This window comes from Petaurus breviceps, unplaced genomic scaffold, assembly GCF_028583685.1.
Source record: "Petaurus breviceps papuanus isolate PSGF00001 unplaced genomic scaffold, PetGlider_PUasm1.0 37, whole genome shotgun sequence".
Taxonomy (NCBI): domain Eukaryota; kingdom Metazoa; phylum Chordata; class Mammalia; order Diprotodontia; family Petauridae; genus Petaurus; species Petaurus breviceps.
In genome coordinates this window covers 9,233,526-9,260,144 of record NW_027186296.1, presented here as the reverse complement: position 1 = coordinate 9,260,144, position 26,619 = coordinate 9,233,526, and the positions used below count along the sequence as shown (strand labels likewise).

Below are 26,619 nucleotides of genomic sequence, written 5' to 3'. Positions count from 1 at the left end.
TTATTGTACTTATTCATACAACGTCCTTTGTTCAGCTCTGACTTAATGTTCACAAGATAGAAAAGATAGATGGCAGTCATAAGATTATAACTGGGGTCAGGATGGAAGCATTCATCCCCTGTTAGACATCAACCCAACTGCCTCTACTGGTTTCCTTTTACCTCTGAATGTTTTTTACTCTACCTTTCAGGCGTATTCTTATTTCATGATCTCCATCCCTCCTCTCCTGTTACATAGCTTACAATGCTTAGGATTTTTAGTCCACTTATACCTACTAGAACTAACCATCCTCTGGAGGGTAAACCTTGTAAAATTGTTCTTGTTGTACGATGACTAAAATAACGGTTCAGTGTAATGTAGTGGGGGAGGACAATAAATCAGAACTAGGAAGTAAAAATCAATAAACTAGGAATCAGAAAACCTGGGTTCTTGCCCTGGCTCAGTCACTTCATAGTGACACATAAACCTCTTTAGACTTCAATTTCCTCATCTTTTGAATAAGGAGATTGAACTAGGTGAAAGGTCTCTGTAGTCCCTTCCAACCTTAAGTCTATGATGATAAGGAGGAGGAGGAGGATAAAGCCATTTAAACTCCCTGAATCTGTTTCCTCAATTGCAAAAGAAAAAAATGAACTAGATAGTCTCTGGTACTTTCCAATTCAAATATCCTATTATTTTGTCCCACTGATTTAGAAGAGAACATGGGTCTCTCTATCACATGCCTCTTGAAACAACTTCTCCTCTTTATCATTTGTCCTCCCCCAAGATGATGTCCTCACTTTATTGTGCTGTATTACCTTTGAATTCTCACACTATTCCTCCTCAGAAGAATACAGAACATGGAAAAGGTCAAAAATAACTCAATGGAGACCAAAGTAATTGACTTCATTCTCTTGGGATTATCTCACCCACCAAATCTGAGGATCTTTCTCTTCCTGGTCTTCTTAGTCATTTATATTTTGACACAACTGGGGAACATGCTCATCCTACTCACAGTCTGGGCTGACCCACAGCTCCATGTTCGCCCCATGTATATACTTCTGGGTGTTCTCTCCTTCCTAGATATGTGGCTCTCCACAGTCATTGTTCCACGGATTATCCTGAGTTTCACTCCTGCCAGCAAGGCTATTCAATTTGGAGAATGTGTGGCCCAGCTCTATTCTTTTCACTTCTTGGGAAGTACTCAGTGCTTCCTCTATACCTTGATGGCATATGACAGATACCTAGCAATATGCCGACCTCTGCACTACCCTGTGCTAATGAATGGACGTTTGTGCACAATGCTTGTGGCTGGAGCATGGGTAGCTGGCTCTATCCATGGTTCTATCCAAGCTACACTGACTTTCCGGTTACCTTACTGTGGACCCAATCAGGTAGATTATTTTTTCTGTGATATCCCTGCAGTACTGAGGTTGGCTTGTGCTGACACTACTATCAATGAGCTGGTGACATTTGTAGACATTGGAGTGGTGGCTGCCAGCTGCTTCCTGCTGATCCTGCTGTCCTATGCGAACATTGTCTATGCCATCCTACAGATTCGTACAGCAGATGGGAGGCGCAAGGCCTTCTCCACCTGTGGCTCACACCTGACTGTGGTTACTGTATATTATGTCCCCTGTATTTTCATCTACCTCCGACCTGGCTCCAAAAGCCCCCTAGATGGAGCAGTGGCTGTGTTTTACACAGTTGTCACCCCATTGTTGAACCCCCTAATTTACACACTGAGGAATAAAGAAGTGAAGTCAGCCCTGAGAAAACTAGCAGGAGGTGGAGGGGCCGCTAAATAAAATAGATAACTATCCCTATCCGTACAACTCTCTAGCTTTTCTATTTATGAGAACTTTTTGAAGCATGGGTTAGTTGTTTTCTCATAGAATCTCAATCTTTAGAGTTCCCATTTGCACTGTAATGATCTTGTATGTACATAGCTATTGGAATGTTATCTCTTCTATTAAAATATAAACTCTTTGAGGGCATAGACTGTGCATTTCTCTTTCTTTTATATCCCAAATACCTGGCACAAAGTATGCCCTTAATAAATGCCTGTTGAGTCATTGACCAGTTGACTTCCTGATAGATTCCAACCCTAATCTGAAAGATCTGTGACAAGTGGTCATCCAGCCTTAGCTTAATTATTTTGAGTAATAGATATGTCCTCACTTCACCACAAAGCACATTCAATTTTGGAAAAGGTCTAATTGTCAAGACATTTTTCCTTTCATTGAATATTTCTCTACAGTTTGCAAGTATTCACCTAAATTCTGCCTTAGGGGATCAAGCAGAACATTGCTAATTCCTTATTCCCATGATAGCCTTTTAAATGCCTGAAGACAGGTATCATGCCTACTCCTACCCACACCAAAGCCCTCTGTTCTTTACTCAAAACATACTGAATTCCTTGCATGCATTATTGATCCTTGCGTGGCATAGTTTCTAGGCACTTCTTCATCCTGTTTGCCCTTCTCTGGTTATACTGCAGCTTTTTAATATCCCTATTAAAATACCAGGAGACTCAGTATCAAAAACTGGTTCTGGGCACTATTTCTACTAAGGTAACTTAAGATCATCTTAGAGAGTCAGGTAGCACCCTGGATAGTGTATTAGACTTGAATTCAGGAACTCCTGAAGGAATTCCATCCTCCTGAAGGAACTTCACTTTGCTTCAGTTTTCTCATTTATGGTGGGGGGGGGGGGGGTGTTGAGGGTGCAGTGTTAATAATAACACCTATCTCCCAGAGTGGTTGTGAGGATCAAATGAGATAACATCTATAAAGTGGGGTTTTTTTTGTTTTGCTTTTGCTTTTTGGAGGGGGGAAGGCATGGCAATTGGGGTTAAGTGACTTGCCCAAGGTCACACAGCTAGTAAGTGTGTCAAGTGACTGAAGTCAGATTTGAATTCAGGTACTCCTGACTCTAGGGCCAGCTCTCTTATTCACTGTGCTACCTAGCCGCCCCTATAAAGTGTTTTGCAAACATAAAATTATTATATAAATGCTAGCTACTATTATCATCTTAACCTTTTTTTTCAAATCCTACTTGTCCTTTTTTCTTTTTAATAGTATTTTATTTTTTCCAATTACATGGAAAGATAATTTTTAACATTCATTTTTATAAAATTTTGAGTTCCGAATTTCCCCCTCCTTTTTTCCCTAAGACAGTAAGCAATTTGGCATAGGCAAATGTGCAACCATGTAAAATATTTTCATATTAGTCATGTTGTAAAAGACGAAATGGACCAAGAGGGAAAAAAAAAACATGAAAAAAATAAAGTGAAAATAGTATGCTTCAATCTGCATTCAGACTTCATCAGTTCTTTCTCTGGATATGGATGGCATTTTTCATCATGAGTCTTTTGGAAATGTTAGCTTTTTTTTAACTGAGACATCATATGGTTAACTCATAGCAAACTTAAAGTCTATCTAAGTCTTTTTTCATACTAAAACTTTTTTTCATTAGTTGGGGGGCAGGATTTACAATCCAACTTTTTAGGGTTATCATGGGGAAAGTATTTTGCACACTTTAAAATACAATTTTATGAGGGTTTTTTTTTACTACTACTACACCTCTGTGAAAAAAAAATTAATGCAAATACTATTGTATCCATTTTAAAGATGAAAAAGCCAGTATTCAGATAAATAATTTACCTATAAGCATACACCTAGTAAATATTAAAGCTAGAATGAAGTCAGAAGTTTTGATTTCAAGTTCAATAAAAAGTTCAAAAAGTTAGGGTATTAGAGTAAAGGATAAGACTCCAGTCCCTGGATACTCAAGACATGTTTTGCAAGGATCAGTTAGAGGACCTGGGGATATTTTGCATGGAGAAGAAAAATTTAAAGGGGCTTCAAGTATTTAAAGGGCTAGAATGTGGCCAAGAAGATGGGGGGAGGGGGGGAGAGAGGAAGGAGGGAATAATTAGACTTTCTTTTCCTGGTCCCAGAAGGAAAAATATGAAGCAATGAGTAAAGCTAACAGAAAGACAGATTTAGGCTTGATATAAGGAAAAATGTCCTAACAATTAGAGTTCTCAAAATTGAACAGGCTGCCTCAAGAAGCAGTGGCTTTTTCTTCGTTGGAATTCTTCAAGCAGAGGCTAGAGGGCCACTTGTCAGGGGGTTCAGTTGAAATATAGGTTGGACAAGATGACCTCTAAGGACCTGGCTAAATCTGAGATTCTCTGATCTTATGAATAGGTGTAAGGTGCTTTATAAACTTTCATGAGAGTAAGGAGAAAGAAGGAAGCAAGATTACTTTCTTTATTGGTGGAGGGTGAGGATCAGAATTGATGATGGGTAAGAAAAAATATACTGAGAAGCCTCCCAAGTACTGTAACTATTCCCTCCTGGGTTCTATAAGTTCGAGACATACTGAACCATTTGCCACTGCTCAAACCTTTCTCTATGCCAACTATATATTCTCCATCTCTAGCACAACCTCCCTTATCTCTACCTAATGAAAGCCTATCACTCTCTCAAGGAAAGGTCTGATTCAAGAGTCATTTCCTTCATGAGGTCTTCCCCAAAGCTCTCTACCTCTTGTTGGGAATTACCAGTATAAGTTAAAAAAAATCAATGTTAAAAATTGTCTTTATATCGTAATTGGAAAAAAAATACTATTTAAAAGAAAAAAGGACAAGTAGGATTTGGGGGGGGGAGGCTAAGATGATAATAGTAACAAGCACTTATATAATGCTTTAATGTTTGCAAAGCACTTTATAGATGTCATTTCATCTAATCCTCACAACAACCCTGGAAAATAGGTGCTACTATTTGTGGTGTTGTAAATTCTGTATATTTTCATTATAATGCTTGATAATATAATATATTATAATGCTTTAGTTATTCAATTTCTCTTTGCCAAAATGTTGAATTTATGAAAGAGTTCAGTAGTTCATAGGGACAATGGGATAGAAAACCTTATTTATAATTGAGACTGATCTACCTGTAATATCTTGCATGTGTGTTCAATATGTATAAAGGTCTAATTTTAGTTAATATGTCATTAGTACCAAAAGCCTGACAGAATTCAAGGCTCAAATGATAAGACCAACTGGCTACTGAAAAGTAGATAAATATCAATACAAAAAACATAATCAGAATATACTCTTTTCTCAAGTCACACTGGACTATTCAGTGTCCCTGCATTGTCCTGCATCTTCTACAGGAAGCCTCTCCCAACCTCTCCTAATTCTAGCGTTCTCCTTCTTTTAATTATTTCCTATATATTCTATATATAGCATGCTTATACACATTTGTTTGCTAGTTGTCTCCCCCATTAGATTGTAAGCTCTTTAAAGACAGGGATTTTCTTTTGTCTCTTTTTTTATCCCCAGTGTTTAGCATAGTACCTTGTATATAGTAGGTGCTTAATAAATGTTTACTGACATATTGCATTTTTTTACCTCTGTGCCTTCACTCACACTCTCTTTTGATATGTGGGAAAAGTGGGGGGCCAGGGATGAATAGACTATACTCTCCCCCTTACTTCACCACTTCTCCAACATAGATCATAGAGTCAACTAGAAAAGCTTACACCTAAACTCCTCATTGTTTTTCTATTTTATATTTCTTATTCTGAGCAGATAAAAAGATGTTATTATCCAGATGGATACATCCATCTTGGAGGCAACTTTGTAAGTTCCAGAGATCCATAGGGTAGAGCTGACTCATTGCTATAGGAGTTTCTTCATCAAAGATGAATGAGGTCAACATGGAATTGTTTGAATAGTGAAGAAGCAAGAATATAAATTGCTTTATATTCTGATGAGGTTTAAGTACCAGCCTCCCATAAGAATATAATAATATTGTAATTATACATTTTTACTGAATCCTGTTTTAAATTATCCTGTAAATGTGTGCTATGGGTCTTTTGTGTCCATTAGTATTTCTTTTGTATGGAGGAAATAAATAAATACCTTTCTGATACCTAATGCATATTATACATTGAGTACATTTCTATTCTGCCATTTTTGGAAGATCTAAACATGAGCCAAAACCTGAGTTTTGAATAATTGGTCCCCAGGAGACCAGGATGGGGATTTAACTAGCTGAAACATATAGGAAAATGGAACCTAGGCTCTGAATGATCCTCTCATTGGAGACTAGGTTCCCCCAGGAGTGAATTCAGTTTGTATTTGTGCATGGGTCCAGAGCAGAGAATCATCTTAGAAAGAGGGAATGGACACAGTACCCTATCTCCCCTGGACCCAGCAGAGCAAGCTAATCTCACTTAAAATGTGAGTGCAAGCTGGTGGAACATTCTAAAGGGACTACTATATCTGTAATGAAGAAATACTAGAAAGTTTTCTTATTACAAACAGGGGTAAAATAAGGATGCCCCTCATCTCTTTTATTTGAAAGTCACAGAATTGCCATTCCAATAAAAGATTAAAGTTATAAACATAAGAGGGTAAGGAGACAAAATTATCTCTGGGTTCCTATCCTAACTTCAACATTTACAAAATTTGACCTTGGACATGTCACTTCAGTTCTCTGAGCCTCAGTTTTCTTATATTTAAAATGGACATAGTAATACTTTTATTCCCTACCTCACAGGACTGTTGTGAACAAAGAACCATAAAGAGCTACAGAGTAAATTTGAATTTTCATTGCTATTTATTAATAAAAAGTATCTTTTCTCGTTGTTCCTACCACCTGCTTTCACTAAGGCCTAAAGGAAATAGAATCCCACCCTGAGGCTTCTGGTGGGATAATGTCTAATTTTTCTTCCTTTAAATAAGCAAGGAATCTAAGGAGAAAAGTTAAATAAATTAAATGATACATATAACCTCTAGTAGTCCTATTTTGATGCCTCAGAAATGATTCAGGATTCTCAAAGGTTGCAGCAGTAAAGCACAAGCTCCAGCAAGTTCTAACAAGTTGAAAAAACTTTGAGTATGGTCCATTAATGGGCTCTATGTCTATTGTCAGAAGACCAGACAAGCTAAGTTTAAGATAACTCACCACCGGAAGGCTAATCACTGATATAAGTGATGATGGATTTGGGCTTTTCTTTCCTCTTTTGGCTAAAGCAATTTATAGTAGTAATCAAACTATAGGTAGTCAAACATCTATTGACTACCCTGCCCTCTACATGTCTATATAAGTCTTGTGGAAGGATTATTCACTGAAAGATATTGATATTTTTCATGAGCTCTATTAAGAGCACTATTTGCTTTCTCTGAACTGTTTTTTTTTTCTTTGAGATCCATGAACTGTGAAGCTGGTGAAAACAATGAAATGTATAATATGGTGAAATTTCTATATTTTCTGGGTAAGGGGAATTAGTAAGAAATATGAAAAACACAGCCCCCAAAAAGGGTATCCCAGTCTTTCATGTGACATTAAGATCCTCTGACATAAGGGTAACATAAGTGATATACAGAATACCAATATTGTATTATAGACACTGGCATCACAAAATCCTATAGGACTAGACATATGCTCTGTTTGCCAGGTACAGTTCTGGCATCTCCCTTTCATTACCCTCTTCTCACTTTCCTTTCCTACCCCATTCAATGGTACTGAACAGAAAAAATAAATAGTACCCAGAAAAAATAGGTACCAAAACAACATCTCCCATTGTAGAACATAAGCTTCTTAAAGGAAGGGACTTCTTTGTTTTTGTTTTACCAGGGCCTAACACAGGTACATAGTAAATGCTTAACAAATTCTTGCTGAACTGTGGTATATTAATGTAATGGAATACTATTGTTCCATAAGAAATGAGGAGCAGGCGCTTTTCAAAAAAACATGGAAAAACTTACATGAACTGATGCTGATCAAAATGATCAGAACCAGGAGAACATTGTACATAGCAACAGCAACCTTGTATGATGACCAACGTGGATAGACTTTGCTTTTCTCAGCAATACAATGATCTAAGACAATTCCAAAAGACTCGTGATGGAAAATGCTATCCATATCTAGAAAGAAAAAAAAACCTATGGAGTTTAAATGCAGATCGAAGAACACTATTTTCTTTTTGTTTGTTTATTTTCTCATTCTCATGGTTTTTCCCTTTTGTTCTGATTTTTCTTTCACAACACGACTAATATGGAAACACATGTATAGCTTATATCAGATTGCATGCTGTCTTGGGGAGAGGAGAAGGAAGGAAGGGAGAAACAATTTCATCTCAAAACCTTATAAAAGTGAATGTCAAAAACTAAAAATAAATAAATATTTTTAAATTTCTTGTTTATTAATTGATATTCCCAAATACTCTAGGACCATCTCAAGTTGAAGAAAAATACACTTTTAATAAGACTGTATAAAGAGAATATCCTTTGACCATATATCCTGATTTGGGCCTCAGAAAAATATAATTACCAGAGTTATAGTTAGCTGTAAGTGCAATTCCGATTTCTTCTTATTCTCCATAACCCAGAAAGAGAGGTCATCATTGGTTAGCATAACATCAATTCAAGTCAGCAAGTATTTGCTAAGTGCCTACTATATGCCTGGCACTATGCCAACTTCTGGGGACACAAGAAAGACAAAAATTGTACCTGCTCTCAGTGAACTTAGTCTAATAGAACAAGTTACCCTCAAAATGGAGTGGTGGAAGACTCTCCTATTTCTAGTCCAGTTGGCTATGTGCCTATGTAAAATATAAGCATGGGAGGGGTACTTGGCAACCACATGGTGCTCACAAGATAGCCTACTCTACTTACCTCTTCATCACAGTGGCTTTGGATAACCCCTAAAACCATCACAGAAGTCAAAGGCAGACTTGGACCATGCTAAGACCTCCCCAAGACTGTCTGGAATCACCCTCAGGGACCCCTTCAAACTTCAGGTCAACTTCAAATATTCCCTAGCCCAAGGAGGAAAGTCAAGCTCCATGACTTTACATTGTTAAGTCGTTTCAACCTCTTAAGAAATGGAAAAATTCTGCCATGAAAAATATCTACTGAGTAACAACAAGGTAAATTAGATTTTTCTGCTCTTCCTTTTTTAAACAATCATGTTAAAGAAAAGGAACAACCAAAATAAAAGATTAAACAAATCCTGTTAAGCCCCTAATACCTAATACCCTGGGTATAGGACATAAATATTCCCCACAGCCTACTTTCTAGAAAACTCCCTTAGTTTCTTCCAATTTTCTAACCAATCATGTGGGACAATCACCCAAATCCCCAAGCTAATAATTTGAAACTTCCTAATTGGCCTTCTAGATAATGGGGCAAATGACAGAACAAGGGAAAGACCTTCAACAACCCCATCAGCAGAAACCATAGCTGTTCCCCAGTTTACTGTGGAGCACAGATGTTGCAAAGTGGCACCTACAAATGAACTGGTAAATAATGACCCCAATTTCACCAATTCCTGCACTGTGATCCCCCTAGAACTAATTAGTTGGGCCCTCACTGGCCCCATGGGATCCAAAAATAATTTTAAAATTCTTCCAGAAACACAACATATCAAGGATCTTTCTGTGAACTCATGGTGTTGACATCTTTAGAATCTTGAAGCACCTCCTTTAGAATCTTGAAGCACCCTGTCCCATTGACTGGAACTGAAGTTTGATTGGGGACTTGGACTTTTATGAATCAGAAGGACTGAGAAGAAAGGGAAACCTCCTTGAATTCAACCACAGTCATTGCTGACCAAACAGTAAGTTTCCAGAAGATAGGCAGATGTTGTCCACAAACATCCTCATAACTGTCTACGTTTCCATAGTTCAATATCTCCCTCTATATTTTCTCCATTTCTGTGTATCATTCTCCCAGTCCCACAGCAAAGTGTCTTTCAACCATTCTACTTAGTTCATTAGTGGAGGCTACCAAAATCTTCTTAGACTAGAATAATAACAAGTTATATTTCCCCATGTTCTTCATTGGTTCCATCTTTTCCTGGTGATAGTGTCTTCAAGTTTTGTATCTAGCAAGGCTCTATCATTAACCACAGTCTAGAAACACAGCAAGTGGGAATTCTGTGGTCAAACAAATTTAGGACAAGGACTGATTTTCTTGCCTTCCAAACCCCTAGCAAAGTATCCTACATATATGAATTGACAAGCATCAATCAACAACATTTATTAAGCACATACTATATGCCAGGTACTGTCCTAGGCACTGAGGATTCAAATACCAAGAAAGAAAAATAATCCTTACACACAAAGAGCTTTTATTCTAACATGATAAGTAATTCATAAATATGTAAAATTGAATTAGTGATCATTCAGCATTTTGTCCTAGATAAGTCTGCTTCCTGATCCTTTCTTCCATTATAAAAACAGGGTCCCTGGACAAAACCCATAAATAGATCTGAGCTATTTGAATATCTAATGTGAGAAACTTAATGAAAGTTTTTTCTAATCTTCCTCCTCATCATTGCTCACATATAAATAGCACTTTAAATTTTACAAGTAATATACCTATTTTATCCCACATTATGTAAATGTTATTATATTCATTTTACAGATCAAAAAACTGAGGCCCAGGGGCAGCCAGGTAGCACAGCAAGTAAGTGCACCAGCTCCAGTGTTGGGATGGCCTGGAGATCGAATCCCGGGCTCAGACACTTAGCACCCACCCAGAAACACCTGGCCATGTAACCTTGAGCAAGTTACTTAACCCCAATTGCTTAGGGGCGGCCAGGTGGCTCAGCGAGTAGGGCACCAGCACAGTGTCGGGATGACCTGGAGATCAAATCCCAGGCTCAGATACTCAGCACCACACCCAGAAATAACTGGCCGCGTAACCTTGAGCAAGTTACTTAACCCCGATTGCTTAAAAAAAAAAAAAAAGAAAACAACTGAAGCCCAGAATGATTAAGTGAATTGCCCAAGCCTATGATTTCCAGTGGTGGTAGATGATAGCTTCCAACATTTATGCTCCATAGTTAACTGGAAAAGAGCTAGTTTCCATTGATGGAATTGTCTTTGGTCAGATGACTAGTAAATGTCAAACTGGCATATGAACCCAGGTCTTCTCATTTCAAATTCATTTCTTCTGGGCCCTACACTGCCTCTAACCCACTATGCTACTTCTTGGAGTCTAATCAGCCTACCAATGAGCAACAAAGCTTCTAATGGTTTAATGATAACTTAAAACAGTGATTCTCAAATGTTTTAGTCTCAACATTCCTTCATATGCTTAAAAAAATATTTAATATTTCAAAAAGTTTGTTTATATGGGTTATATCTATCAGTATTTACCATATTAGAAATCAAAATGTTGGGGTGGCTAGGTGGCACAGTGAATAGAGCACTGGCCCTGGAGTCAGGAGGACCTGGGTTCAGATCTGGCCACAGACACTTAACACACACACATAAAAAAACTAGCCATGTGACCTTGGGCAAGCCACTTAACCCAAATTGCCCTCCAAAAAGAAAAAAAAATCAAAAAATTTTAATGGTATTATGAAAATAGTTTTAAACTCATGGATCTCCTGAAAACCAATGACTTGAAATATTGTATAGTACTATATTTTCTACATAAATCCAGCATCAGATACTGTGTGACCCTAGAAAAGTCAATTAATGTCTGTCAGCCTCAGTTTCCTCACCTATAAAATGGGGATATTAATAGCACCTACCTCCTAGAGTGATTGTAAGGATAAAATGAGATGATGCTTATAAGTTTCTTTGCAAACCTTAAATACCACATATTTTTATATTAAATGCTAATTATCAGTACTGGTGCTTTTCTTTTGTGAATTTTATTCACTATGGTATAAGCTGCACCATTCGTGGGTAATACAAAATGAAGCAATCACCTAGGGCACTGTGCTTTGAGGGGCTCCATGCTATTGGCACCAGGCAGTGACTAAAGGAGGCAGAAGCATCAGAGAAGCCAGGCATTCCAACAGTCTAAATCAACCATAACCAGTTCTCAGAGATAAAAGCCAAATAGTGCTAGTAAGGACCTGAGGCTTACCACCATCTAATTAGCTCACCAACAACCACCCCCATCACCAAGACAGAGCCAAGATTCTTAACCCCCTTACACACACACACACACACACACACACACACACACACACACACACTCCTCAGGATATAGAGATAGATAGATAGATAGATAGATAGATAGATAGATAGATAGATAGATAGATAGATAGATAGATAGATAGATAGATAGATAGATATGGCCTTTCTGGGATTTCTTTTCTCCCTTTAAGGTTCCAAATAGATATTTTAACCTGAATCCCTAGTTTTCATAGAAAGAATACTAAACTGTGAATCAGTTCTTGACTGTTTCACAAACTACGTGCCTGAACGGACAAATACTTCCCTTCTCTGGACCTCAGTTTCCCCATTTCTTAAATTAAGGTGTTGGACATTAGTCTGACCCATACCTCCTAATCTTGTCTACAAATATTCTCTAAGCCAGTTTCTCCCACTTCTAGAAATCACTTAATGTCTGTGATTCCACCTGTTCAAAAATGTTGAGGACATGGATCAGTCAGGGTAATTTGCCTTGTCTTTAATTGTCCCATTCCTATAAGAATGGCCTAGGATTCCCAACTTCCTAGGAAAAGACCTAGTTATATATTTTATTATTATAGGTATTTTATTATTGTTTTGGGGTGGTAAACAAATTATTGGGCAGTTAGGTGGCACAGTGGATAGAGTACTAGGCCTGAAATCAGTAAGACTCATCTTCATGAGTTCAAATCTAGTCTCAGACACTTACTAGCTATGTGACTCTGGATGAGTCACTTAACCCTGTTTGCCTCAGTTTCCTCATCTATAAAATGAGAAGGAAATGGCAAATCACTCCAGTATCTTTGCCAAGAAAACCCCAAGTGGGATCACAAAGAGATAGAAACAACTGAATAACAATAAACAAATTATTTGTTCTTTCCATCTGGGAAGGTGAGGAGTAAAAAAGAGCTAAGACACCATGCCTTGTCTAGTTGATATACACTTTTGCCATGAAGATTCTTGACAGATTTTTTAAGGCTGTCACCTCTGTAAAGCCTTTATCATACAGTGCTATTGAGCCAGCAAAGGAAATGAAACTAGAAGACAGAATTTACCAACTAAATGTGTCACCATTTACATTTAACTTCCCCAGTGCTTTGCCTGATTCCCCTCTAGGAATCCCCAACATTACTCTGACTAGGTCTCCTTAATTCTGCTTATAAAGAAACTTTATCACAAAAACTAGTTCCTTAGATGCATAGACGAAGATCATGTCAATAGTTATAACTGGGGAGGGTGAAATTAAATAAGGGAAATAAAAAGATAGATGCTTAAACAGAGTGGAATCCCACATAACTTGTACAAATCCTAAGCAATATATAGAACCTTAGAGATCAGACAGTTCAAACGCTTTATTTATTTAAATGAGGAAATCAAGACCCAGAGAGATGAAGCATTTTTGCCCAAAGTCACAATGCTAGCAAACAGGTTTCAATCCCGTCCTCTGACTCCAAATTCAATGTGCTTTCGAAACAACTCAAGTGCCATGTTCTACCCACAGCCCTTTTTAATGCCCTTCCCTAAAACTAAATTATATGTATAGAAATGCAAAGCTTTTATATTTACTTATCTGTGTTCATGTCCCTTCAATCCCAGTAGAACATAAGCTTTGTGAGGGCCAGAGAGTGTTTTCATTTTTGCCTTTGTATCACCAGCAGGTAGCCTAGTACCTAACATATAGTAGATGCTCTTAAGATGCTTGTCAATTTGAGTTTCCACTGGCACATAAAATCAGCACCACAGCTGGTGGGTGAGGCCGTCCCAAACAGAGGAAGAATAAAGCCACCTCCTGTGAGTGAAGGCAGTTCATGATGGGATTAGCTCTCTCAGAAAATCTTCCCAGAAGTAACCTTTCCTAGAGTGTGGTTTCGTGATGGCTTCATGATAATATTAAGGTGTCTTTCTATCTGACACCAGGAGGCAGCCAACTTCAATTGTAGTTGGGGAAATCCAATCCTTAAACTTGGGAATTTCAAAATATTGGGAAAAATGAAATCAAGGGGTATTGAGGGAGATGGGCAGAGACCTTCATGGAGTTTAGAAAATGATCTTAACATATGCACAAGAGACTTTTTTTACCAGAGGAATGTCCTTTACTGAGTTTTGCTCTACAAGCTAAATGTGATTGGAGAATCACCATGCAATAAACACAGCAAGGTCATATATTCTTTATGCCTTTCAGATAATTATGTAATTAAAAATATAGTTTGCTGTAGAAGATCCTTTGTGAAATCCTGCCAATTCCTTTTTCATCAATAATACACCTGATAAATACAGAGACCATCAGCATGAAGATGTGAGAATATAAATGGTACATTGTTACAGTGGTCTTTTGGATTGCCTTTGTTGAGTAATAATATAGTCTTTTTTATTTTTTTACCTTCCGTTGTCTTCCTTTCCCTGAGCTATTTCATAAAACTATCCTTGAATGCTTTCAAAGTTGTATCACTTCCAAGTGATTACTAAAAGTCATATAAAAGATTTTGCATGGATTTCCTTGTGTGTACTTGGTCTAGTACAGATCTACTTCCCAATTTTAAATTCCAAGATAACATTTCTACTTTTAGGTGATATGGTTCAAATGAGATAGTTCTACAGTCATTCATGACAAAAGATCATTATAGAAATGTGGTTAAATCTGTTCCATTTTCCATTTACTTTTCCTACAGCCGTTTTCATCTGGAGGGCAGCTAGGTAGTTCAGTGGATGGAGTTCTGGGCTTGAAGTCAAGAGTCAGGAAGGCCTCAGTTCAAATCCAGCCTCAGATACTTATTAATGTTGTGACTGGGCAAGTCACTCAACTTCAGTTTGCCTCACCTTCCTCATATGTAAAATGGAGATAATAAGAGTAAATACTTCCCAGTGTTTTGTGAGGATCTATTGAGATAACATTTGTAAAGCACTTAGCACAGTGCCTAGCATATAGCAGGCACTATAAAAATATTAGCTATTATTGTTATTATTATTGAGATGATGTGGCTCAATTGAGTCACATGTCAAGATTTCTATAAACCTGCTTCTATTCTCAATTCTGTTTACTGTTTTAAAATGCCATATTGTTTGTTTTTTGAAATTTCAATATTTCCACCATTCTTCTCCATAGCATTTTATATAGACATTTGGGTTATAAACCAAAGTTTTTCTTGGCTGCCACATCTCCCCACTTGGTGAGGACACTGAGTGTTATCTGCAGTTACATCCAGTGTCTTCTTTTTGTTGCTATTCTTTCGTCTAATTTTATGTTAATTTTGACTTTTGATCTAACCAGCTTGACCTCATCTTAACAGATAATCCTGCTATGTCTCCTACAACTGTAATTTGCCTCAATTAAGATATAGCCAATTTTATTTCTTTTATTTGTAAGGTCATTTGGTGTTCACCAAGTCTAGCATTTCTGATTTTCTTTTAAAAGAAAATATTGATGATATTTAAGCACAAACTTTCTGATTAATCTATAAATATTTGTCCTTTCTCATTTGTTAAACCCGAACAATATTTTCCAATGTATTTTTTTCTTCCTCCCCTGAGCCCACCTTGTACATTGAAGTCACTGAGTTTCAAAGTTTATTTTTATTTAATTGAAAAGGTTATGTCTAGTTCTTCAAAGCTTTTCTCTACTCCTCCATCCTCTATGACAGATGCTGGTATCTAGGTTGCAACTAAGTGGTGAAATGTTGGACCTTGAGTCAGGAAAAGCTAAGCTCAAATTCAAGCCTCTGACACTTGCCAGATAGCTGTGTGATCCTTGGCAAATCATTTAACCTCTGTCTACCTGAATTTCCTCATCTGTAAAGTGATGATAAAAATAGTACCTACCTCTTGGGATGGTTGGGAGGTTAGCATAAGAACATTTGCAAAGCTCTTTGCAAATCTTAAAAAACATTATATAATGCTAGCTGTCATCATCATCATTATTGTTTTTGTTTATACTCACCATAAGTACAAGTTTGTCCCATGAAGCAATTTTTGTTACTGCTTTTAATGACACAATTAAACCAAGTTCTTTGTTTATACCTCCAGTCTCTGAGCCACTGTTTAATTTACTCTCTTTACAAAACTTCTATTTTGTAGACTATTTGTCTGCTGGTTTCATTTATCGTGTGAATGGCAATTTTGATGTTCATAGTATGTCTATGGATAATGTCATTGAACACTGTCATTTTCTTTTTTAGAGCCCAAAGATATCACATATAAAATATCAAAAATTAATGGTCTAAATACCTTCTGCCTCCTTTTATCATTGCTGTACCATCATCACTGTGGAAGCAAAAGGGAAGTCGCACAGCACTGGGGGATAGTTTTTTCAGTGGGTTGATATTGCCAAACAATTTATCAGTTAGTGCTCAATCTACTAGTGGTGAGCACCTCCAAATTTAACCATTTTGGACCTTGGACAGGAGATTCATTCATTCATAAATATACACAAATCCTGTCTAGCATCATAGAGTTTGCCAGAACTTATATTCTGTTTAGGCAACCTTCGACATCCCAGACTCTCCTCCACAATATAAGATATTAGGATAGGATTTTTTTTTGGAGGAAAAATAGCACCAACTCTCATTTATATAGGTTTTAATGTCAGTAAATAAATGTTTATTAAGCACCCAATAAATGTGTCAAGCACTAAGCAAAGCACTGGATGTTTTATATAATGTGTTTTCCTCACAACAACCCTGGGAGCCACTTAATATTAGTATTGTTATTCCCATTTTATAGATAATAAAACTGAGACTCAGAATGTTTGAGAAGAGTTGCCCAGGGTCACACAGTAAGTTTTGGAACTAGGACTTGAATCTTGGTCTTTTGATCTCCAATATCACCGACCTTTCTACCACACCACATATTCTGGTTGCCAGAAAGTTATATGCCTCATCTCAAATGAATAAATTGACATTTTAGTTTAATCAATCAGTTATTTGCATCATAAGGAACCAAAGAGTAAGGGTCTCAAGTGTATTCCATTCCTTTAGTGACAGATTGTTTATCTGTCATCTGAGGGACCAACCTTATTAAATTTAGAGACAAGTATCATCAGAAAGTTGTCCACCAGGTGATGAATGGTTTCAGCTACAGAAACTCACAGTGAAAATCTCCTATGGAATGGAGGGGATATGTAGTGTGCATGAATGGAGCAAGTACTGATACTGAATCAAACCTTTAAAGTATTGAATTGAAGAAAAAGCTCTACTCTTGGGCAAAGTCATTCTAAAAATACTCCCTAAAGAAAAGTTTTCTTCCTACTTATTATCTCTCTGCCTAAGAGAAAACATAAACTTTCCCCTTAAAGTTCCCATCCTTATATTATGGTCTCTTTCTCTAGTTCCTCCTCACCTCCAAACCAGTGATTTGATATTGCAATCTATTGCCATCTTTCTCTAACTCCTCTTCATCTCCAGCTTTGCTATATGTCTTGGTCGTTCTCCAGGTGAGACCACTCCAGGAGATGGAGAGAACTAACAGCACTCAATTGACAGAGTTCATCCTCACAGGGATTCCTTACCCACCCAGGCTAAGAACATTCCTCTTTTTATTCTTCCTTGTCATCTACATTCTGACACAAATGGGCAATCTACTCATCTTTCTCACAGTCTGTATCGACCCCCAACTCCATGCCCGCCCTATGTATATCTTCCTTGGTGTCCTGTCCATCATTGATATGGGAATCTCCTCCATCATTGTTCCACGGCTCATAATGAACTTCACTTCTGAGATTAAGCCTATTCCGTTTGGTGGGTGTGTAGCTCAGCTCTATTTCTACCACTTCTTTGGCAGTACCCAATGCTTCCTTTACACTCTGATGGCCTATGATAGATACTTGGCCATATGTCGACCCCTACACTACCCTGTACTAATGACCTTGAAGTTATGTTCCTTGATGGTAATTGGAGCATGGGTAGCTGGCTCTATCCATGGTGCTATCCAGGCCACCCTCACTTTTCGCTTACCATATTGTGGTCCCAACCAGGTAGATTATTTTTTCTGTGACATCCCTGCAGTGCTAAGGTTGGCATGTGCTGACACAACCATTAATGAGCTGGTGACTTTTGTGGACATTGGAGTGGTAGTTGCCAGTTGCTTCTCTCTAATCCTGCTCTCCTACATACATATAATCCGAGCCATCTTAAATATCCGCACAGCTGATGGGAGGCATCGTGCATTCTCCACCTGTGGGGCCCATGTGACTGTGGTAACAATTCACTATGTTCCCTGTGCCTTCATCTACCTGAGACCACAAGCCAATAGCCCCCTAGATGGAGCAGCTGCTCTGTTCCCAACAGCTATCACTCCTTTCCTTAATCCCCTAATCTATACTCTGAGAAACCAGGAAGTAAAGTTAGCCCTGAAGAGAATGGTAGGAGTCCGAAGGAGTATGAGTAAAAACTGAATGATTCTGTCCTTATTGAGACTTGCTCATATTTCAAAGATCTGATTATTAAGTGTTAGTGAATTTATTGAAGACAAGCATACCAATACAATATGAGACAGGCTTTGGCCTAAAAGGAAGGAAACAAACATTTTCAGCTTTAAGCAAAATTGCTTCTCTTTCTGTTAAGTTTTCAAAGTGGCATTAAAATATAGTGTTTGGTCAATGTACTTAATAGACAATTTAACAACACAATAATTGCTTTTTCAGTATGATGAAGTAATATAAATTGTTCATTTAAAAACCCTTGTTGTGGTTTTGGTTTAAATGTTGCTCAAAATGTAATGATCTGTGAAAAAAAATTCTTTGAGAAATCATTCATAAAGATCTCTCTTGCTAATGCAGCCTACTTATTAGGCCAGGGGACCAGCTACAGCATGTGCAGTGTATAAACCTTGCTCTTACCTTTAAATTTCATGTAATACTTGGCAGAGAGATAGAAGTTGAAAATTTCCTATCTAGGAGAACTCTTGTCTTGTAAGATACTTCCATGTCTGTCCTGTAAGATACTTCCATGGTCCTACTCTCTCATGCAATTAATCCATCCAAGTCTTCTCATCTTGTGAGATTGTTGTCTATACCCTCCCGTAAATCCTCCGTAGACAATCCACCCATTGAATTTAAACTTTCCTCTAGATATTTTAATATTTTGTAGACAAATTTAATATTTTGTGGTCACCTAAGCTATCCATCAATTATCTTTCACTGTTGTTACATGATCAGTTCATATATATGATGATATTTTGGCACCACTTCTTTCTACAAGTTATCATTGACAATATATTGCAATCTAAACATGCTCTTCTGATAGGAAAAAAACAACAGTCGTGGTGGCGCATGCTCTCAGTATGGATATGTCCCTATGTGACTGTCATCTGGTTTCGGGGGGGGGGGGGTTTTGCTTCTGCCTAATGTAGGGGATGAAGCAAAAGAAGAGCAGTTTAAAAGATAAGATTATAGGGGTGACTAAGTGGCACAGTGAATAGAGCACCAGCCCTGGAGTCAGGAGGACCTGAGTTCAAATCTGGCCTCAGACACTTAACACAAAACTAGCCATGTGACCTTGGGCAAGTCACTTAACCCCTATTTCCCTGCATTCCCCCTACACAAAAAAAAAAGCAAAAGATAAGATTATAGAAGAAAAGGTGGAGGGGTTTTGACAGGAGCTAAAACAACTACATGCCCCCCAAAAAGCTTTTTTTAATTCTAAATTGGGAGAAATCAAATTAGTTTCTGTGGTAATGCTAATCAAAGGCTCTGAATGATTTTAGGGATTAGAACAAGTTTAGTGAGAAAGGTAGTGAATTGTACCTTGGTATTTGATCTTTTGTTCCTATGCTAACTCCATAAAATTATCAATTTTCTTGTTTGGTGACTGTGTATTTATTTTCATAAGTAATGTTTTTAAATAAAAAGCATTTGAATATCCATAAAGTAGAAAATGACACAGATTTGGAATCACAGTTTGAATTCTGGTTCTATCACATTCTGGCTATGTAAGCTTGAGCAAATAACTTCATCTCTGTGGGTCTCAGCTTCCTCATTGGAAAAACTGAAAATATTAATCTGTACTGACCTCTAAGGTTCACTAAATTCTGTAATTCTCTCTATATTTCTTTCTACCTCTATATAATTCTCTCTCTATAATTGTCTTCACAGATGAGTCACAGCAACGTCATAAATGTACTGGTTAAATCATTTGGCCATAAGCTAGACACTACTGCCACCTGGTGGCAGCTTTATCTCTTTCCAGGCAGAGTACAATGCCGCATTGCAGATAATCAATGAATACTTGCTGAATTGATTAAGGTACCTAAGAGTAAAGAGCATTCTGAGTGTTTTACATATGAATCTAAACATATAACATAAGAGTAATAGTTCTCTTTCCATCTTCATGCTTGTTTTCTGAGTGGAATGCCCTAATGATAAGGCCAGTTTATTGAGATTTGGACATTTTTTGAAAACAGGACAAACATGATAAAGTGAAGATATGACGGAGGAAAAAAAAAATACATTGCTCAGAGAAGTGACAAATTAGGACTGTGAACTGTCAGCCTTCTAGGGAGGGAGAGTGTGGTTGTAAGAGATCCTTCAGGGACCCCAGGCATTCTGGTTCTGACATCACCATCATCATCATCATCATCCCACTTATCCTCCCTCCTTCATATTGCTGCATACACCAGAAGGTGTTGGAGGATTGCAAAAAGCAAACAAAAGTTTTCCTTCTTCCAAATAAGGTTAAACTGAGCTAATTTAATTTATCTCTTATTCTAAATATCCATTTTTGTCACCAAACATAAATTGTAGAATGTAAGAAGTTACATGCTTATTCAATATTCTATATGCCAAAAGCCAAACCAATTCTGGATTCACACCCAGACCAGGCTGGCCAGGAGCAAGGAAGTCCACATGTTCCCTCTGTGGATGATGGCCCCTACCAGTATATCAGTTTGGGTTTCTGGTAAGAAGCAATTCTAACAGCTCCCCTCTGGCCCTTCTCAGTCTTACTTTTAAGTTTATTTGTACGGCAACAAGAACATTGTGGAGGATTCACAGGAATCTCTTCACTCCAGTTCCACTTAGCTCCTTAGTGGCTTTATTAAGTATACTCCCCAGGATGATATTAAAGAGATCCAAACAAGTTACCCCTGGGTATAAGAGGAGTTAGGAGGAATTTTAGACCATAGCTCAAATGAAAGTTTAGAGGAAAAGAGTCATAAAGAGGGAAAAACAAGTTGAAAAGTCAGGCTTAAATGATGAAAGGTTTCTCTTGAGATACTTGTAAAAGCACTTAACACAGTGCCTGGTACACAGCAGGCATTTAATAAATGCATATTACCTTCCCTTCTCTAGCTAGAAGGCTGGCTGTGGCAGACTAAGATAACCCCAGGACTCAAAATGAATACTGACCTAAATATTAAAGATCATGACACACACACACACAAAAAAAAAAAAACCTAGAAGAGAAGCAAACAATATACCTTACACAATATGTGAAGGGGAAGAATTCTTAACCAAACAAGTTATAGAGGCAATCACAAGAAATAAAATAGATAACTTTGATCACATGAAATTGAAAAGCTTTTGCACAAACAAAATAAGCACATCTAGGATAAGAAGGGAAGTAATTTGGTGAAGGAAAAAAATCTTCATATCAGATTCCTTGGATGAAGTTTTTATATGCAAGATATATAGACAAATAGCAGATATATATAAATAACAAATATATAAGAGAAATATATATTATGTATAATATATATACACATATATATAACCAAAATCAATAAGTGGCCAAAGTAAACAAACAATTCTCAAAAGAATAATTATAAACTATTAACTACTATATGAAAGAATTCTCCGTGTCAGCAAGCAAGTCAACAAATATATAAGCACCACCATGTGCCAAGCACTGTATTAAATAACAGGAATACAAAGACAGGCAAAAAGCAGGCCCTTCTCTCAAGGATCTCTCAGACTAATAGGGGAGACAACATGAAAACAACTATGTACAAACAAGATTAGTACGGGATAAATTGGATATAGTCTTAGAGGAAACACAAGAAGTTCAAGGAGAACTGGGCTTCTTGGAGAAGGTGAAACATCCAAAGGGTGGAGATGTGGAGGGAGAAAATCCTGGGCATAGGGACAGTCAATGAAGATGCAAGGAGGCAGGAAACAGAATGCCTTTCTCAAGGAAGAACACAGAGGCTAGTATCACTGGATCATAGAATACACAAGGAGGGGGTAAGGAGAAGGGAATAAAGTATAAGAAGACTGGAAAGGTAGGAAGGGGCCAGGTTATAAAGGGTTTTGAAAGAATTTTAGCCAACACTTTGAGGAGCCAGCCCCTTTATCATGTCCCAGCTTGCTTCACTAAAGACTTTAGGGAATTTTCCTTTTGGTAAGATCACTTATATTGCTCCCAATAGGAGAGCTTATACATTCCGTGTATTGTCTGGTATAATTCTTACATGTAATGCCTTGTCTGATTTCCATTTGCTATCAGTTTAGATAAATGGGTTTATTTGCTATTTTCAATGTGTGTTCATTGTAGAATGGGTATTTGGTGGAATGGGAGTAAAGCTTCATATGTATAATTTAGAGCACTTTTTCCATTAAGCAACAGCCAGCAGGAACTCAGCTTGAACCTAAAAATTATCTTCCCTAGACTAACAATACTTAATGGAACAGAGAGATTTAAGCCTCACTTGGTACCCTTTCTCTGAGGAGAGCAGAGTGGCCAGTCTCTGGCCACAGTGGCACCAATCTCCTGTTTTCCTTTCTAGTAAGAATCAAATTCTCTCCCTTACAGAAGAGAGAGTCTTCTCTCTTCTATGTGTGTATTTATATATGTATACACACACATATATATGTGTATATATACATGCATATATATGTACATATGCACAGATGTATTGCACACATATATACATGTGTATTCATGCCTTCCTATGAGCCACATCTAGATAGATCCAGGGGGGACACAAAGAGCCTACATAGGCAGCATACACACTATGTATCTACATATTAAAATATTTACACCAGCACTTTATGTGGTAGCAAAAACTTATAAAGAGATCTGACATTTTTTCCAGTGTTCTGTACTCATGGACCACATACCTCTGTAAAGAATCAAGGGGTAGGGTGGCCAGGTGGCTCAGCGAGTAAGAGCACCAGCCCCAGTGTCGGGATGACCTGAGGATCAAATCTGGACTCAGATACTTAGCACCACACCCAGAAATAACTGGCCGTGTAACCTTGAGCAAGTTACTTAACCCCGATTGCTATAAAAAAAAAAATTCAAGGGGAGGTGTCTTCTTATATCTCTTCTTTGGGGCCAGGCTTATTCTTTATAATTTTGCAACATTCTTTTTCACTTGTTTCATGGTACTAATTGTTTCCATTAAATTTGTTGAAGTTATTGCATATATTCTTATTCTAACTCTGCTTACTTTACCTTGCTTCAGTTCATGTAAGTCACTCTGTGTCTCTGTTTTCATAATCTCTTAAAGCACAGTAGTACTTCATTATATTCATGTATCACAATTTGCTTAGCTATTCCCCCATCAATAGACACTTAACTTTGTTCATGTGTGTGTGTGTATGTATTTCATACCACCCTAATCCATGCCCAGTTTGAAGACAACCAAGAATTGCCACTGGGTTTAACTAGATGAGCATAAGCAAAATATATCTACTTGACTACAGTGAGATTTAAGCTAAGTCAGCTCTACTCCCTGCCTAAATGAGTTTAAGGAAAACTTTTTCAACTTTTTCTGTTTCTCACTTAATCAAGCATGGGATAACTGCTACTAGATCATTTATCAAGTACATTATGAAGGGGATTCTTTTGTGTATGGGATGGACTAGGAGTCCAATATGATTACAGTTAAAGTTTCCTTTCAATTCTCAAATTCTATGAGTCTACAACTCTGCCACTCACCTCCCACTCTAGCTTTTACATTCATTTCCCCAACCTTTACAAATCTCAAGGTTTTCTCTCTTTTTCCTCCCCCACACACCAGTATGATTCCTCTTTTGCTGGCCTATTTCCAAACTGTGTCATAGCCAAGTCCTCCAAGCACTTTGGGCCATATTCCCAGTCAGTTACAGTATATGCTCCAAACTTATTTTCTCCTTCACTGAGGTTCGCAGAGAAACAAGAGTAGAAGTCAGCCAGAAAGACAGCAAAATACAGTTCTCCCAATTGCTTTTCCACAAGGAAAGAAAAATAATAAGCTTCTAAAGTGCCCTATTAGGACAGTTAATGATGCTATCGCTAGTAAGCTTTAGGAAAAGATTCTGAGAAGACATGAGAAAATCTAGTAGTCTACATCATGTCTCCATATTCAGCTTGCTACTCTTAGAAACTCCAGGGAATTTCTCGAGGTACAATCCAGGCCTTTTTCTCTTTGGGTTGAACCTCTGAGTTATCTTGTTTCCAATGGGAGAGTGTCTTCGTTCTATATTGTCTGGTGGTATATATTCTCCCATGCACACCTTCTCTGATTTTTCTTTTGCTATTATTTGGATAAATAGGTTTCTCTGCTAAACAAAAAAGAAGAGGAGGAAGAAGAGGAGAAAGAATTAGAAGAGGAAGAAGAAAAGATGAGGACACATCCATCTGTCATTTATCTGCCTTGAATATGCATACAAGGCATCAAATGATCTCTTGAGGATTCTTTTGCCTCTATTATTCTATTACTCTACTGCTTTGCCTTTCCTTAAAGTATTTTGCTTTTCCACTTATTTATCATCATCTCCATGATTATCTAATATTTATCAACTCTCTTATTGAATGAACTTTTCCCCCTAGGTGCTTCTCTCAGCAATTTTAAAGAAATTATTAATGCTCACTGTGAATACAGGCTGCAATAATAAAAGTGCAGTGCCTATAATAAGAAAAGTAACAGTCTCACTCTGCCCTGCTGTGGTCAAACTCCATTTGGTGTATTTTGTTCAGCTCCAAGCCTGAATGACACTGACAAAAGGGATGATGTCCAAAAAAAGGTGACCAGGTTGTAAGAGAAGACTTGAAACCATGTGATTACAGAAGCAGTTAAAAGGATGTTTAGCTAGAGAGTAGAAGGGAAGCCATGACAGCTCCCTCAAATACATGAAGGCCTCTCACAAAAAAAGAAAAAAAATGGGATCAGACTTGTTCTGGTTGGCATCAGAGGGTAGAACTAGTTGGCAAGTCTTGCTGATTATTCTTCCACAGACAATATTAAATCCATCCCTTTCTCAATAAATCAATAATCATTCATTAAATGTCTACTGTGTGTATTGGGGACACAAATACAAAAAAAGAAACAATCTGTGCTCTCAAGGAACTTACATTCTATCAAGAGATACAATATAAAAAAGATACAATACATCTGCATATAAACATATAAAGAATAAATGTAGGGTGGCTAAGTGGCACAGTGAATAGAGCACCAGCCCTGGAGTCAGGAGGACCTGAATTCAAATCCTATCCCAGACAAAACACTTACTGGCTGTGTGACCTTGAGCAAGTCTCTTAACCCCAATTGCCCTGCCCTCCCCACTCAAAAAATAAGCAAAAGAAAAGAATAAATGTTAAATAAAAGGGAGGGAGGTAAGGAACTATCAGCTGGGGATCAGGAAAGGCTTTGTATAAAAGGTAGTGTTTGAGCTGGATCTTGAAGGAAGAGAGGGATCCAATGAAGCATAGAAGAAAAGGGAATGGACTCCAGACATGTGGTATGCCCAATGAAAAAGCATGGAGATGGGAAAAGGAGTGCCCTATAAGAAGCAGAATTTGGGTAGGCTTACAGAGTGTAGCAATGTGTAATAGGGAGCAATGTGTAATAAAGCTGAAAAGATAAATTGGAACAAGATTATAAAAGATGTCAAAAACCAAACAGGAGATTTTATGTTTTAACCCACAGGCAAAAGGTAAATAATGTAAGCTTGTTGATTACAGAGGAAACATGTTCATCAGATTTGTGCAAAGTCACTTTGGCAGCTGTTCACAGGATGGACTAGAATGGAGAGAGATCTGAGGCAGACAGATCAGTAAAGAGGTCTCTGCAATAATCTAGCTGCATGTTTTATAGGAGCAAAGATCTTGTCAGAGGGTCTAATCAGAGTAGCAGTGGTTACTAATGAAATGTGAGTACCCAGGAAGATTCAATCTTGCAAGACAATGAGACTTTTCAATGATGAGTTTCCTGAGGAAGGAAGACATGATAAAGAGGTCCAAATCTATAAGAAAGTTTAGAAGGATTCCCCACTGGAAAAGTGTTCAAAGGATAAAACTAAAGTTTTCAAAGAGGTACAAATAATCAATAGCCATTTAAAAAACTGTTCAAATCACTAATAATCAGAGACATACATAGTAAAACAAGATTTAGGCATCATCTCAAGGAAGGCAGCGTGGTACAGTGGAAAGAATGGCAGGTTTGGAATCAGAGGATTTCTTCCAGCTTTAAATTTATAATGCTATAAAGATACAATTGTCAAACTGTCAAAGAAAAGGAAAAAAAAATGGAAAATTAGGTGTTGGAGGGAGATAAAGGGAGATAACAGTTATTGGTAGAGTTATGAATTTGTCTAACCATGTGTGATGGGAAATATTGCACTGGCACTACACCATGCTAGAAAAACATTTCAAACTTGTCAAGAAAAATTACTGGAAACAGGAACTCCACAGGGCTCTGGCTCCTACCACCTCCAATTCATGTAAAAGGGGACTCCAAACAAACTTTGGAGCCTCAGAACCCACAAAATGACACAAA

At 37.6% G+C, this 26,619-nt stretch overlaps 2 protein-coding genes across 2 annotated transcripts; both read left to right on the top strand.

The window, feature by feature from the left end:
• The first annotated feature begins 839 nt into the window (after window positions 1-839).
• On the top strand, window positions 840-1,787 carry LOC138168763 (olfactory receptor 10G2-like). The gene has a single exon (XM_069097618.1). The coding sequence runs from the start codon at window positions 840-842 to the stop codon at window positions 1,785-1,787; it is 948 nt and encodes a 315-aa protein (XP_068953719.1).
• A 15,590-nt stretch (window positions 1,788-17,377) lies between these two features.
• Window positions 17,378-18,319, top strand: OR10G3 (olfactory receptor family 10 subfamily G member 3). The gene has a single exon (XM_069097480.1). The coding sequence runs from the start codon at window positions 17,378-17,380 to the stop codon at window positions 18,317-18,319; it is 942 nt and encodes a 313-aa protein (XP_068953581.1).
• Window positions 18,320-26,619: the final 8,300 nt, after the last annotated feature.

Excerpts from the sequence above, each read along its gene's own strand:
- LOC138168763 (XM_069097618.1), top strand. The coding sequence starts at position 840 with ATGGAAAAGGTCAAAAATAACTCAATGGAGACCAAAGTAATTGACTTC.
- OR10G3 (XM_069097480.1), top strand. The coding sequence starts at position 17,378 with ATGGAGAGAACTAACAGCACTCAATTGACAGAGTTCATCCTCACAGGG.